Raw genomic sequence first — 15,914 nt, 5'->3', positions numbered from 1 at the left:
ATCTACTTCCCATCAGTTTCTGTTTGTTTCATTTCCTGTATGGGAGTTTTCTCCCATTGCCTCAGTTTAGTTCACTTTTTTGGTATGGTTTTTAACAATGTGTAAATTATGTATGCTGTACAGCAGTAATCGAGCATCAACTTCATTATTTTTTTTTCTCCACTATGAAAGAGAGTACCCGGCTGATATTTTTTTTGTGGTAGTAATTTATACCTTTTTTAAACACCCCCCAAAAAATGGGATCCCTAATGTCAATTGAATTTAGCATTTTTAATTATATTCGAAAAATGTGCGTTTTTGCCGTAACTCAAAACATGAGGCGGATAAAGTAATTTGGTTTGGATTTTTGGATTCGGGAGGAAAAGTTACCTTAGGGGTCAAAATTTTGTGTCGATTCCCTAATAAAAACCTGTAATACTTCAAATAAACTGGATAAAAAAGCCGTGATTAGTAAATTATTTAATAAATTGAAAAATCAATATTTAATCAACTAATTGTCAGACAGTCGAGATATTTGGCAGAAATAGTTGTTTTGACATCCTCTCGTAACTAAAAAAAATTTCAAACAAATCTGAGATGGGTGGTGGACAGTTCATTTTTTTTGGTGGGGGATCTGATGTGAAATGACCCATGGGTTAAATCGACCATCGTTTAGCTTGGTGTTCATCTCCCAAAGGATATTCATTTATTGTATTATCTCTAAATAACTAAGACGTTCATTAAAAATTTAACTTGAGATGAGGTGCTGGGGTCGCCTGTGTCTTTCCTATATGGACAGAGGATGGGTTTATAATCAGCACATTGATAGATCAACTCGGAAACTTATAACTCATGGTCAGGCTTCAGTCCTGTTCACTATGATTAGACCTTATCATCTGGCTTTCTTGCTGTCAACATTACATTAGTACAGTGCTCCGTAATTTTCCCAGCTTGACTGGGATAACTCAATAGAAGTTGTGTTATCGAAACCTGTTTCGAAGCTTAATGGTATCTCGCACTATAACTCCCTTTTACGCCAGCATATTGATCACAATAAATCTAAAATGGGTCTGTCCCAATGGCAGGTTACCACTTGATATTCTTTTCAAAACATTAGTTGACTCGAATCAGATCTCTCCCAGCAATGACTTATGAAGAGATGTTCTTAAACATCTATCATAGAGCTTATCTTACTCCCTCTCGCAGATTTCAGATTGGACCATCTGTTACTCATCTTTGTCCAAAGTGCGGTTTCCCCTGTGCGGACTTAACACACTATCTATGGTATTGTCCCCTAATTTAAACGTTTTTGGACCCAGGTCTGGAGATTTTCTAATACACATTTGGTGAACTTTGTACTATTATCTCCAGAGTGGGCAATCTTTGGAATTCTCCCTCAGGAATGTAAGGTGTTGGCAAACTCGAATGTTGCCAGGAAGAGTGTTCTCCGGGTCTGGGACCAAAATGCTCCTCCTCCATTTTCGCTCTTTCGAGAAAATCTTTACCATGTTTTTCGAATGGTCTGGATCGAAACTTCATTGCAGAAGCAATTCAGAGTAAAACAGTTCTTTGACACCTTGAAAAGTTTAGTAGATATCCTTTCTGACACTCTTAAAACACAACTCTGAAAGATCTTCCATACTACAAAGTATGAACTTCGAATGTGTGATGATACTTCCCCAATTGTATTATTATTGTTGACTCTGTAAATGCTTTACATCCTTAGAGTACAATCCCACATCTCCATGCATGTTTGATGTTCTATGCGTCTTGTTTGACTGCAGGCTACGTTGTAAGTCTGTATTGCCTTTTACCTTTAAAGTGCGCATGGGTGTATTTCTCTTCTTTTGAACATTTTAAGTATGACTTTGCTATGTTGTATTGCATTTTCTGCTGCAAGCAAAGATTCATTAAGAAAAAAGAAAGTAAAAAAAATAAATCGTATTTACATATTTGGCACTGCTGGTCCCAGCAAGCCCTGGCATAATTAGTGTCCTGTGCCGTCCAGTCTGGGAGCTGTTTATCATTATAATGCAATGCTGCTCTGGGAATCTAAGTAATAGATCACTATATTATGGACAAGGGTTTTGTGGCCCATGTCCATTACATTTGAAAAAAAAAAAAGGAAAACAAAAATGTCTGAGATAAATTTGTGTCCAACACACATTCCCCACCCCTTCATTGATAGCCCATAGTTTAATCTTTACTTTATGAATATGTACAGTGATACAGGTTTATGACAGGTTTATGTTATCTTCAATGTTTACTTACAGCAGTTTGTTTCTCATATGCACAAATGAGTTTCACATACTCCTTTTTATTTCACTCCACAATAACTTTAAAAAAAACATTTATTCTCTTTTAGAAACACAATGTCCCGCTCAAACATAAATCTACCACCATACCCTGTGCAGATTGGATCAATTAAATTTGACTCCAATGAAAAGCAGCTTCATCAGTATGTAAAATGTGGAAACTATGATAAAACTAAAAAAATGCTTAAAAAAGGTAAGAATTTTACTTGTGCCATAGTTTTGTTAAGATTTTGCATTTAAATAATTATTTACAGAAAAGAAAAGAAATTTTGGTAGTTTGCAAATAAAACCCCTAAGTGCAAGGTCAGAAAACCACAGCGTCTTTAAGTGGTCAATGCTCATTGTAAGATTAAAGGTACATTTCTACTAGTGAGGGTCCTGGTTCTTCCCATCTCTGGAGTCCAGGGGCCTGTTCCATTTTTCCTGGACAAGAACTGTGGCTGTCTGATGCTGTGAATGGAAACGGATGAGCCAGAGGGCTAATCAGAAATTGCAGTCAGTATTCCCAATCCATCCTCTCTGAAGCCATTTTATGCTGCAAAAGTAAAAAATGTTCTGCCATTTAGGCTGTAATGTAGGTTTAAAGTGAATAGGAAGGCAGTTACAACACTCACAGAAGCGTTTCCGTAGACAAAATAAGCAATTTCACAGTGGAATCTCTGAGTTTTCCCTATTCACTTTAATTTTGTGCTGATTTTTTAATTAAAAAAGTATCTTTATATTTATAGAAATAGTCTTTTATCTGTTAGGATTATAAAGACTAATTTTTTTAAGAATAGTACAAACACTTTTAAATTATTATATTCAATATTATTTTAAAGTTATTTCTTCACCAGAAACATGTAAAGTAAAATTTGATCACCTTTTTGCCCTATTTTTTTAAAATATATTTCATTTTTCAGAGGTTCACAAATAATTGTATAGACATGTATTCAGCAGAATAAGATGAACACCAATATTGGAATTTTGATATATAACATTACCTGATGAACATGTTTGCAAACAAAGATCGGCTGAATTAAAATGTAGACTTATAAAAAGAGGTTATAACATCAACTCCATCCGGACGGCGGAAAAAAATGTATCCAAACTAAAGAGGGACACCTTGATACACCAAAATACCAATAAAAGTTTAATGGGACGAAAGAACTCCAAATTGAGAGTAATAGGAACCTTTTGCACTGAGTGGCGAGCCATTACACAAATCTTACAGAAACATTGGCATGTTTTGCAATTGGACAATGATCTCAGAAAAACATTGGAGGACAGGGTTTCCATTACATGGAGACGATTGAGGAATTTGAGGGATCACTTAGTCCATAGTTTTTTAACGCCAAGGAAAAGGATTTCCAATATTCCCAAAGGCTTCTTTAAGTGTGGTTCGTGTAAGGCTTGTCCCAACATGCATCAAATTAAAGAATACAGAGATAAATTTGGAAAAATTTGGAAGATCTCGAAATACTTAAATTGCAAATCAGCTAATGTTATCTACTGCCTCTCCTGTCCGTGTAATTTGAAGTATATAGGAATGACGAGCAGACCTTTTAAGAAGCGAGTTTTGGAGCACATAGGGAATATAAAAAGGGCGGCCAATGATAAGGCCAATTTAAAACAAATAACTGTGGTGGCTAAACATTTTTTAAAATACCATCACAGTGATCCCAAGATGTTAACAGCTTTTGCTATGTAACAAGCCAACTTAGGTCTGAGAGGGGGGGGGACATTACCAACAAATTATTACGGAAGGAGACTAGACAATTTTTTTTAATGGGTAGTATGGTACCACATGGTCTTAATGATCATAGTAACTATACAGTGTTTTTGAATTGAAGTGTTTAATAATACTTTCGCTCTAATCGTTAGATATCTTATAACCATAGAAAGGATCTATACTGGTCAACAAGATATTTAGATACATTATTATATCAATAGTAACCTTTATGATTATTATTTTTGATTTACATGATATTGCATCTTATGGTTTTACCCATTTTATACTTTAGTTTGATTTTTCACTTCAATCACTATAAAGCATATCGGCCAAGTTTGACCGTCTTACTCAGAAAGTTTTTTTTGTTAACATACATATGTAGTTTCACAGTATTAACCTAATGTATAATACATGGGTTAGAAGCACATTTAACCCAATTATTACACATTTCCTGTAATCTAATAACTTTTATATATTCACACAGTTGAATGGATTATAATCACGCTATCTTTACCCTTTATAATGTTTTCCAACAAGGGTTAAAGTAATCAATAATGTAACATAGATCAAGTAGATCACATTATATGTTTGACTAATTGCACTTATTTCACTGTCATATTTTGGACATCTAGGGATTTCTGGAGGAAAATTAAAAGATTAGCATTACTTAGTAATTATACTTACCTCCAAGGTCCTTATAATGTTTTGTAATAAAGGTTAAAGAAATCAATAATGTAACACAGATTATGCAGATTACTCTTTCTGTTTAAACGTACTTTATTTACTGTCACATTTAGGGTATTTGAGAAATCTGGAAGTAAACAAAGGATTAAGATCACCCAGTAATTATATCTACCTTCCAGGGTTTTACATAACAACTGACATATATAAAAAGGTTATCGAGATTTTTCCTACATAGATGTATAGGATTAAAATCGCCAGTTAATATGGCTTGGAGGAATTTAATTAACGTGTTCACTCCCTTTTATAATAATACATATTCGGGTAATTCCATCCTCACAGGTCCGGTCAGTAATCCCTTGTATGATATAGTCTAGTTGCATCAATATGAGTTAGAATCAGTACATTCTCTACCGATCGGCGAAAGAATATAGCTATATCCGGTGTCGGAATCGGCACCCTTGGTTACAAAAACGTTGCTAAGGAAGTAGTCATCCAAGGGGAGGGCTCTCCACTTCAAATAGCTTACCAAGCCGTGAATTCGGCTTGCCTCGTTAAAGCTAATAGCGAAACGCACGTCGGCGGACGCCACGATCGTTGCTCAGTTATCTACTATGTTTACTGATATAGTCCTCTGTTATAAAGTGCAGATGGGTACTATAATAAATAATAAGTTGTCTAATGTGGTGGCATAATAGTGAAGTAGCAGAATAGAGGTTAGCGGGAGTAGACAGATTACAATGTAACAAACCCCAGCCACACTGAGTGGATTAACCCTATAGAAGGTTTTGTAGGCAGCGGCATAGCGTGATGAAAAAGAAATAATACTGCTCCTATCTATATCACAGCTATAAGAACAAGACACTTGGGGCTAGATTTACTAAGCTGCGGGTTTGAAAAAGTGGGGATGTTGCCTATAGCAACCAATCAGATTCTAGCTTTCATTTATTTAGTGCTTTCTACAAAATGACAGCTATAATCTGATTGGTTGCTATAGGCAACATCCCCACTTTTTCAAACCCGCAGCTTAGTAAATTAGCCCTTCATGTTATTAGAATGGGAGTACCTGACAAGGGAATAATCCATTTATGAATTAAATAGGTCTGATATATCTCTTCAACTTATATTAAATAGATTACAGAGGGGCTATTGTAAGGTCTATCAGCCCTATTAACCATCACTATTAATGATTATTCATATGTAAAATATGTTCAACTAACCCATCTTCTCGGCCTTTTGGCTAAGATCAAGTGAGTACCTGTCTGAGTAGGGTTTGCCTGTGCCTGAAAGGACCATGGGAAAGCTTGGTCTGGCCAGAAGGCCGGTGGCTTTGAAAGCCTGGGCTAGAGCCCCTGGAGTGGTGACCCAGGGGTGCCAAAATCACTTGGGGCGTGGGACCCTCACTTGATGCGGCACTTTGCACAAACCCCACTTTCATGCCACACACCTTTCCTTGCCCCGGCCTTTTGGCTAGGCAGGAATAATTTTTAACATCTCGGCCGAAAGGCTGGGGCCGTTATACACGGCACTATTTATTTTCTCACTGTTTTGTCCCTATCACTTTTTTATACGTTTTACTCACTTGGATTTTATTGGTGCGGGTTGGGCCCTTATGGGTTCTCCCCCCGAGAGATCTAGGGGGGGCTGTGTGGCCCTGAGGTTCCGGCCCCCCTGAAAACACTGGAGGTCCTCCCTTTAGGGGGTGGACTAGACGTAGAGCCCTGGGTGAAGCCTCGGTGGATCCCAGGGCCAAAGGGACCCCCCCTAGCTTTGCGGCGAAGGGGGGTCTGAAGACCCTTGCCCCCTAAGGGTCCTTTTTGGATCCGGGGGTCGGGGACTAGGGCCCTTCCTTTCTTAAGGAGGGCCACGTACCGCACCCTTATGCACGTTTTTTAAAGTTTTGCACTTTTTTTTCGAGCACTAGGGTGAAAGCACTGCTTTTCAGGCTTTCAAAAAAAAAAAAAAAAAAAAAAAAATCTGTCTCATATTATTGAGCTTAAATTTGAGTAATATCAACCTCGTATTATTGAGGTGATATTTTGATCTACACAACAGAGGACAAACATACAGCAATAGGGGAATCATTTAAAAAATAAAATTCTCTTGATATATATTAAAGATGGTAATTTACATCCAAATAAAGTAACTATTTCTTCTGAGCAGGATAGCGGTTAGACAAGGAAGTATTGTCTATTTTATCAGCATTCTTGTCAATCTTAGTGTGTTAATCCATTGCATCTTTTAATATTTCGCTACTAGACCAATTTTAAACCAATTCAAATAATAAAGAATAATTTAAAAGATTTCAATATACAGCAATATAATTAGGGCTGTGCATCGGCCACTTTTAGTGTCTCTTGTTTTGGATTCGGATTTGCTTGAGGTTTTGGGTTCGGATTTGTTGCACAAAACACCCGACGAAAGGTTTTGGTTCGAATTTAAGGTTTTGGATTCGGATTTATTTTGAAAAAAACATAAAAAGTGTTAAAAACAAGTGTTTTTGTTTATTTATTTTTACTCCTACGCTATTATTAACCTCAATAACATTCAATAACAATCATTTCCACTAATTCCCAGTCTATTCTGAACACCTCGCACCTCACAATATTGTTTTTAGTCCAAAACGTTTCACCGAGGTAGCTTTCTGGACTGCATAGTGCAGTGGTCCCGGTACACAATTTGGTACCGGGGCCACAATACCTCCGCCTTCAAATGGTCTCAATTCCACTGCACAACTGCCTGCTCCTACATCCTCTGCAGCATATACAGGGTGTAGTTCGAGCGTGTCAATACCTCTTGTTTTTGACGATGACAGGTCATTTTCATTAATTTATGATTTGGCAGCAACAGTCAACGTTGTTTAATATCTGATACGCCTTTATCTGGACTGCATAGTGGAGTGGCCCCGGTACCCAATTTGGTACCGGGGCCACAATACCTCCTTCAACTTTCAAGTGTAGTTTTTATAATTTATAAAAACTACAGTAGTTATAGCACGTCAATAACTCTTGTTTTAGACGACCATGGTACAGAGCATTCATCATTGAGATCCCATCAAGTATGTGAAAGACAGACAGCGTTGAAGTGTTATTTGTTGACTTTGTTAACCAAAAAATTGTCCTTGTTGCAAATATTCGTGCAATGAAGAGTGACTTTTTCATTTAAAGGCTCAAGCTTTCAAGTGTAGTGTTTATAACTTATAAACACTACAGTAGTTCAAGCACGTCAATACCTCTTGTTTTAGACGACCATGGTACAGAGCATTCATCATTGAGATCCCATCAAGTATGTGAAAGACAGACAGGGTCGAAGTGTTATTTGTTGACTTTGTTAACAAAAAAACTGTACCTGTTGCAAATATTCGTGCAATGAAGAGTGACTTTTTCATTTAAAGGCTCAAGCTTTCAAGTGTAGTGTTTATAACTTATAAACACTACAGTAGTTCAAGCACATCAATACCTCTTGTTTTAGACGACAATGGTACAGAGCATTCATCATTGAGATCCCATCAAGTATGTGAAAGACAGACAGGGTCGAAGTGTTATTTGTTGACTTTGTTAACAAAAAAACTGTCCCTGTTGCAAATATTCGTGCAATGAAGAGTGACTTTTTCATTTAAAGGCTCAAGCTTTCAAGTGTGGTGTTTATAACTTATAAACACTACAGTAGTTCTAGCACATCAATACCTCTTGTTTTTGATTATGACAGGGCATTTTACTTTTGGTTTAATTTGTTGAATTTGTTTTAATTTTGTTTTACTTTGTGCTCATGGCAAACGACTGTTGAATGGTCACATAATGGCAAAAAAAGAGTTGCAAGATGGAATTGTCCTTGGGCCCTCCCACCCACCCTTATGTTGTTGAAATAGGACATGCACACTTTAACAAACCAATCATTTCAGCGACAGGGCCTACCAAACAACTGTGGCTGAAATGATTGGTTTGTTTGGGCCCCCACACCAAAAAAGCTATTCATCTCTCCCTGTATAAACTAAACAGGCTCTACTGAGGCAAGATGTCGTCCTCATCCTCAACCTCTGATTCCTCTCCCCCTACAGTGTGTACTTCCTCCTCCTCACATATTATCAATTCGTCCCCGCTGGACTCCACAACCACAGGTCCCTCTGTACTATCTGGAGGCCATTGCTGTTTTTGATTGAGGAATTGAAAATTCATTTTTATGAACATCATTTTTTTCAACGTTCTGAGGAAGCAACCTCCTTCGCCGCTCACTGACCAGGTTCCCCGCTGCACTAAAAACTCTTTCCGAGTACACACTGGAGGGGGGACAACTCAGGTAAAATAGAGCCAGTTTGTACAGGGGCTTTCAAACTGGCTTTTTTTCCTGCCAGTAACAATATGGACGGTCTGACATGTCTATTTGGATGGTGTCAGCAAAATAATCCTCCACCATTTTTTCTATTGTGACAGCATCCAATGCAGCAACAGTAGACATGTCTGCAATGGTTGGCAGGTCCTTCAGTCTGGACCAGATGTTATCAGCATCCCCGCCAGCGGGTCTTTTAGGAAAACTGAGCTTTTTCCTCGCAGCCACAGATGTGGAAGAAAATGAGGGTGGAGCTGTTGGCATGTCACGGTCCTCTTCAGAGGACAATCTTCTGACCAGCAGGTCTTTGCACCGCTGCAGACTTGTGTCCGCCGGAAACAGAGACAAAACATACGCTTTAAACCGTGGCCAGAATGTATTCCTCTGACTTTAAAATAGTGACCACCCTCGGATCCTGGCAAAGCATACGAAGGGCTTCATCCACAAGAGCTACATGCTTGGTGGAATCGCAATGGTTTACCAGCTCCTCCCTCACTTTCTCCAGCTGCTTCTGCAACAGCCTGATCAGGGGAATCACCTGACTCAAGCTGGCAGTGTCGGAACTGACTTCTCGTGTGGCAAGTTCAAACGGCTGGAGAACCTTGCACAACACGAAAATCAGTCTCCACTGCACTTGACTCAGGCGCATCCCCACTCCTTTGCCTATGTCGTAGGTGGCGGTGTAGGCCTGAATGGCCTTTTGCTGCTCCTCCATCCTCTGCAGCATATAGAGGGTGGAGTTCCAGCGCGTCACAACCTCTTGTTTGAGGTGATGGCAGGGCAGGTTCATGCTTTTTTGATGTGCCTCGAGCCTGCGGTAGGCACTGGCAGAATGCCGAAAGTGTCCAGCAATTTTGCGGGCCACCGCAAGCATCTCCTGCACACCCCTGTCACTCTTGAGGTAATGCTGCACCACCAAATTAACGGTGTGGGCAAAACATGGGACGTGCTGGAAATTGCCTATATGCAATGCCCGCACAATGTTACTGGCGTTGTCTGACACCACAAATCCCCAGGACAGTCTAAGTGGGGTAAGTCACTGCGAAATAATTTCCCTCATTTTCTCTAATAGGTTGTCAGCGTTGTGCCTCTTATTAAAGCCTGTAATACACAATGTTGCCTGCCTTGGCACGAGCAGACGTTGTGTAGATGCTGCTACTGATGCTGCTGTTGCTGCGGAAGGGGATGCATCTACCCAGTGGGCTGTCACAGTCATATAGTCCTTCGTTTGCCCAGAACCACTTGTCCACATGTCCGTGGTTAAGTGGACAGTGGGTACAACCGCATTTTTAAGAGCACTGAGGACACTTGCTCGTACTTCTCTGTACATCTTTGGTATCGCCTGCCTAGTGAAGTGGAATCTCGACGGGATTTGGTACCGGGGACACAATACCTCCATCAACCCTCAAAATCACACTCCACTGATGGCGGACACCGGGCGCACGTCTAACACCAACATGGCAGTTACAGCCGCAGTTATACGCTTTGCAATAGGGTGACTACTATCGTATTTTGTGGTCATGGCAAAAGATTGTTGGACGGTCAATTGTTTTGTGAAAGACGTAGCGGTCTACCGACTTCCCCTCTGGGAAGATGACCGACTAACAGCAGCAGTGGCAGTAGTAGGCGTACCGCTGTAGGATTCCTCGGATGAATCCCGTATAGAAGAGGACGCAGTCTGGCTGGTGACATGGCCTGCAGTACTAAATCTGATGGAGATCGTGGAGGAAGTTGACGAGGAGGGTGTTGGTGGTGTGTATCCAACAGGACCAAGGGATTTAGGTGTCCCTGTACTGATGACGGTCCTAGGCCCAGTTCCTGAACTAACCACTGAACTATGAAGGTTATTCAGGTGACGTATAAGGGAGGATGTCCCTAGGTGGGCAAGATCCTTACTCCTGCTTATTTGAGCTTTACATAAGCTACATATGGCCATAAATTGGTTGTCCGGATTTGGATAAAAATAACTCCAGACCGAAGAGGTGCATTTTTTGGTCTTCTGACCAGGCATGACGATGGGCTTTTTCATCCCATGGACATCAGCTGTTTCCCCCCCTGGTGTCTCATTTACAATAACCACATCACCATCCTCATCATCAAGTTCCTCCACAGCAATAGCCTCCTCCCGGTGTACAACATTGACACCTTGATTATCCAAATCTGGATCTACACTGTGGGTGATCCTTCCAACATCCTTCCAACATATGCAGAGGGTGTGCTGCAAATGCTGGATGGAGTCACCTTTTCCTGTACAGTGATGGGAAGGTCAGGCTTCACAACCACCAACACCCTTGGACTCGCCTTGGGGATTTGTGATGTCATCTGTTTAGAAGGCAGAGTTCTTTGCTGTTTTGTTTTTGTTGCTGACAGCATAACTCTTAAATTTTTTGTAGGGGGGGAGGAGGGCTTAGATCCTTGGGTGAAGCTGGACCACTAGTCATGAACACGGGCCAGGACCTAAGCCGTTCCTTGCCACTACGTGTCGTAAATGGCATATTGCCAACTTTACGTTTCTCCTCAAATGATTTTAAGTTTCTCTTTTTGCTACTTTTTGAGTACTAGGAGGTTGGGCATCGGGCTTGCCAGATGACGTTGATGGCATTTCATCGTCTATGTCAAGACTAGTGGCAGCAGCTTCAGCATTAGGAGGAAGTGGGTCTTGATCTTTCCCTACTTTATCCTCCAAATTTTTGTTTTCCATTATATGTAGCACAAGAGAGCGTACCCCTAAGCCACACACACTCGGCAAAGCCTTTAAAAATTATATGCGGCACAGGAGAGTACCACTGGACTTATACTGCTGAATCAGTGAACTTTGTAATATAGCAGTACCACTGGATTTATACTGCTGAATCAGTGAACTTTGTAATATAGCAGTACCACTGGACTTATACTGCAGAATCAGTGAACTTTGTAATATAGCAGTACCAATGGACTTATACTGCAGAATCATTGAACTTTGTAATATAGCAGTACCACTGGACTTATACTGCTGAATCAGTGAACTTTGTAATATAGCAGTACCACTGGACTTATACTGCAGAATCTGTGAACTTTGTAATATTGCAGTACCAATGGACTTATACTGCAGGATTGTTTTTGGATTTTTTTTTTATTTTTTTTATAACTTTTTTTTTATTTATTTTTTTTATAACTTTTTTTTTATTTATTTTTTTTATAACTTTTTTTATTTTTTTTTATAACTTGGGAATAATGGGGAAATAACAATGCCCTTAGAAGGACAGAGCACAGGACACAGCACCACTGGACTGAACAGGACACAGCACAGGACCCAGCAGCACCACTGAACTCAGAAGGACAGAGCACAGGACACAGCACCACTGGACTGAGCAGAACACAGCACAGAACTGAACAGCACAGCACAGAACTGAACAGCACAGCACGAGATATAGCAGGACAGAGGACCACCTAACACAACCTCCCTCTACGCTGATCAATGCCCGAGCTATCCGAGCCCGCTCATCTCTAAATATAATATATAAATATATACGTTCATGCTGTTTTCCATTCTGAGTGCCCCAGATGATCATTCTCTTTTCTCTCTTTGAAATTTTGGATTAGTACTTGTACAATGATCGGGTGCACCCTTCCTTGTTAGATATAATATATTCATAAGCTAAATTGGTATCATAATCAGAGGAAGATGAATGGAGTGCTTGGTGCAGTCTTACCCTTTTGTCAAATAAACTTCCTCCACTAGTAGTTGGCATGTTGTGCAGGTTAGCTGTGGGATCTCTTTTAGCCAAAAAGACGATCACAGGTTAACTGAGGGTTGGGACAGATGACTAGGGGTTACAGCTTTTGCTGGACTGGCCCAGGATAGTGCCAGTGTGTGGATCTTCAAGCCTTGCGGGCCTTGTTACCTTGTGTACGTGCCAGAAGCAGGAGGACATCACACTTGACCTTTGCCCAGTTGGAAGAGGCGTGAACATTGTGGCTCGGTGGCTAAGACAGTTGTCCCTTGGACAGGGATAGCTCTCCAAAGGATTCAGGGTCATTCCACATCAAATCAACAAAGGGTTTCAAACTGATCATTTCAGATTGTAATGCAATTTGGTATAATAAATACTGCCATGGGTGTAAAGAAAACCCCTGAACCTTTGGCTGATATATACACTGTTTTGAAGTTATATGTGAAAAATGTGCTTTTCATATTTGTTTAAATTGCATTTGTAGCTCACCTAATTGAGCTAGAGAATTGGGTAACGTCTCATTTTAAACATATTTTTATGGGCTTTCATTTAATATATAACACAGCAGTATGTTTCAGAAAAAAATAAAATGTAAAAATTTTCAAAATCAAAATTTTGATTTTTTCAAAAAGCATTTTGTTTTTCATTTTTGAAAAACATCTAAAAATGATTCATACTACTGTTAATAAACCTTATTTTGGGATCATCTGCTACAAGAGCTTACACTTTGGACTGTTTGTTACAGTAATGAAAATGAGAACTATCTAGGTATGTTCATTACTTTTAATTTATATCCTTAAACAATACCTTTGATGTATATTATGTACAAAGACAGTATATTAACACTTAAAACATTTTTGATAATTTTATGTCTTTCACATATTTTAAAAAAGCTTAATACAAATCATCATTTGGTGCTGCTGTTCTGCATGGATGGTTCTACTTGGGTTGGAAGTGGCTGAAGTTTCATTTGTTTTTAGTATTTCCATTTCAGAAAGGGTGTATCTTCGACCTGTTAGAGTTAAAGGATTCACCTTATACAGAACATTTACCATAGGAATCCTTAAAATATCCAGCCTCCTTGGGTATGAAAAAGATGGTGATGAACCATCTGGATGGAGGAATGTCACTTTCACTTCATTGATGTTTTCATCTTTTTCCAGGGCCATTACATACCCTCTTATGTCAGCAAGTGGGAGCTTTTCTTGGGATGTTGTCACTGTCTGTTCCAATGATTTTTGTGAGTAAGAAAACTTTTTCAAAAAGATTTTCTAGGTCCCGGAAATTGTTACCATGTTTTTGAAGTGATCATCTAAAAATATTGCTGTCTCAGTGTCACGAGCCGCCGCGGCTCGCTTCCTGCGCCCCCTGGCGTCACAGCCGTCACCTTGATGACCGGGACGTCACTTCCGCCCAGCACCCGACCGTTGCTAAGGCAATGGTCGGACGCTTCTTCAGCGCTGCGTCCCGACAGTATAGAGAGCCGGGCGCGCGCGCTCATTAGGATTTATTAATTAGTTTCAGCCTGTGGGCTGAATTAGCGTGCATTAGCCTGCGTGTGTGTGTATAGTCCAGGGACAAGCCCTGATTGGTCTCTCTGGGTATTTAAGGCAGTGAGGTATGCAGCCTCACTGCCGGTTATAGCTTCTGTGTTACAGTCTTTCTGACCTGCTCCTGCTTCCTAGTCCCTATCCTGTGGATACTCCGTTTGATTCCCTGTGTATGACTCTCTGCTTGGATTATTGGACTCTGCCTGTTTTCTCGTGACCCTGACCTTTCTTGTCTGTACCTTGGACCTTGCTACCGTGCCTGTGACCCCGACCTTTGGCATGTTTACCGACTATTCCTGCTTGCAAGTGACCCCTGACCTCGGCTTGTTCTCTGGATACACTGTCTGCCATAACTCTCTTTTCCTGGGTTCACAGCCGGTACACATTTCACGACCCTCCGTTTGTCTGCAGCCAAGTCTGTCCCCACCACTAGGGGCAACAGTGAACACCTGGCTTTCGGAGCAGACTCCGGGTTTTGTTGTACCGGCTGGAGGGGTTCCTAACACTCAGTATGTTCTTCTTGTGTTGCAAAAGTAAAATGCATTCCTGCAATGTTTTCCTTCCCAGTCAAAAAGTTGTTGTGGTATAAGAATCTGATTATCATATGGACATTGCAAGCTTGCTCGGGATGCTAACCTCTTCACTGTGCCACCTTCACCATTGCAAGGCCCTTTGCCATGTGCAGTTGCTGAAAATGCCTTTCTGATTCCAAAATGATCTTTATGAGAGCATAAGTTGGCAAAGTTTTTTTTTTTCATAAATTGTGTGGCTGACCTATCAGAGAAGTAGAAAATCTTTTTTTGGTGGTTTCTCAAATTTTGTGTTGAACAAGTTTATGAGTTTACTCTGGAAGCATTGCTGCATTTATTATACAGAATTTAATAGAAATTAGAAAATGTAAGGTAGATTTTTTTTGTCTAAAATTGTGTTAATTTCTTGTGGAATTGTTCAGTGACTAGAGCCCTTTTAGGGTAGGGTTGTCTATTAAGCTTTCTTGTATGAACGCCACTGGCTGTTTGTTAATTGCATTTATTTTTAGGTGAATTGTAAATACATCAAATTTTGATTTAAAATACATACACTTGTACATTGCTAGTTCTCTTCCTAAATTATTCCTAGCCCAGAAGGTTACCAGGTGTTCTCAACACATAAGGTTGCTTACAAGCAAACCAGCTGATCTAAGGGGCAAAAGAGCTATACTCAAGCCTGGTATTTTGACAGAAGCACTTGTATGTTTTGCTCAAGAAGAAACTTAACAACAACTAGCACATATTTAAAAACATTTAAAAATGCAGGTTGAATGCTCTTAGAAAATAATGTAAATTCCTATGAAGCACATACATTAACAAAGTAAGATTTATATGAACGTTTAATGCATGTGTGTGTTTACCTCAACAGTCAAACTGTGCTTTAAAATATTAGTCTTTGTTAAATGTATCTAAAAATGTATCTAATTTTATCCTTGTCCATTTTTACCATAGAATCATCGATACCATGTCAAAACACATTACTACATTCATATTTGTACCAAAAACATACATAAATATTAATGAATTAGTGATTTTATTTATTTATTTGTTTAAATTATTTTTTCATAAGAAAATCAACTTTTACATGTTAGGCATTAGTGATAAACATA

At 39.6% G+C, this 15,914-nt stretch overlaps 1 protein-coding gene across 6 annotated transcripts in view; it reads left to right on the top strand.

Annotated features, from left to right (window-relative positions):
- TEX14 (testis expressed 14, intercellular bridge forming factor) overlaps positions 1–15,914 on the top strand; it is a 427,022-nt gene that overhangs the window by 2,345 nt on the left and 408,763 nt on the right. For all 6 annotated transcript variants that reach the window (XR_012688029.1, XM_075195065.1, XM_075195067.1 and 3 more), the window contains exon 2: positions 2,345–2,487. Coding sequence is in view for 5 of the 6 variants with exons in the window: in XM_075195065.1 (XP_075051166.1) it covers positions 2,352–2,487 (136 nt within the window). In the remaining variant the exon portion in view is untranslated. The remainder of the gene's footprint in view (positions 1–2,344; positions 2,488–15,914) is intronic.

This window comes from Mixophyes fleayi, chromosome 2, assembly GCF_038048845.1.
Source record: "Mixophyes fleayi isolate aMixFle1 chromosome 2, aMixFle1.hap1, whole genome shotgun sequence".
In the NCBI taxonomy this organism is placed as follows: Eukaryota; Metazoa; Chordata; class Amphibia; order Anura; family Limnodynastidae; genus Mixophyes; species Mixophyes fleayi.
This window is presented reverse-complemented; position numbering and strand designations above follow the sequence as displayed.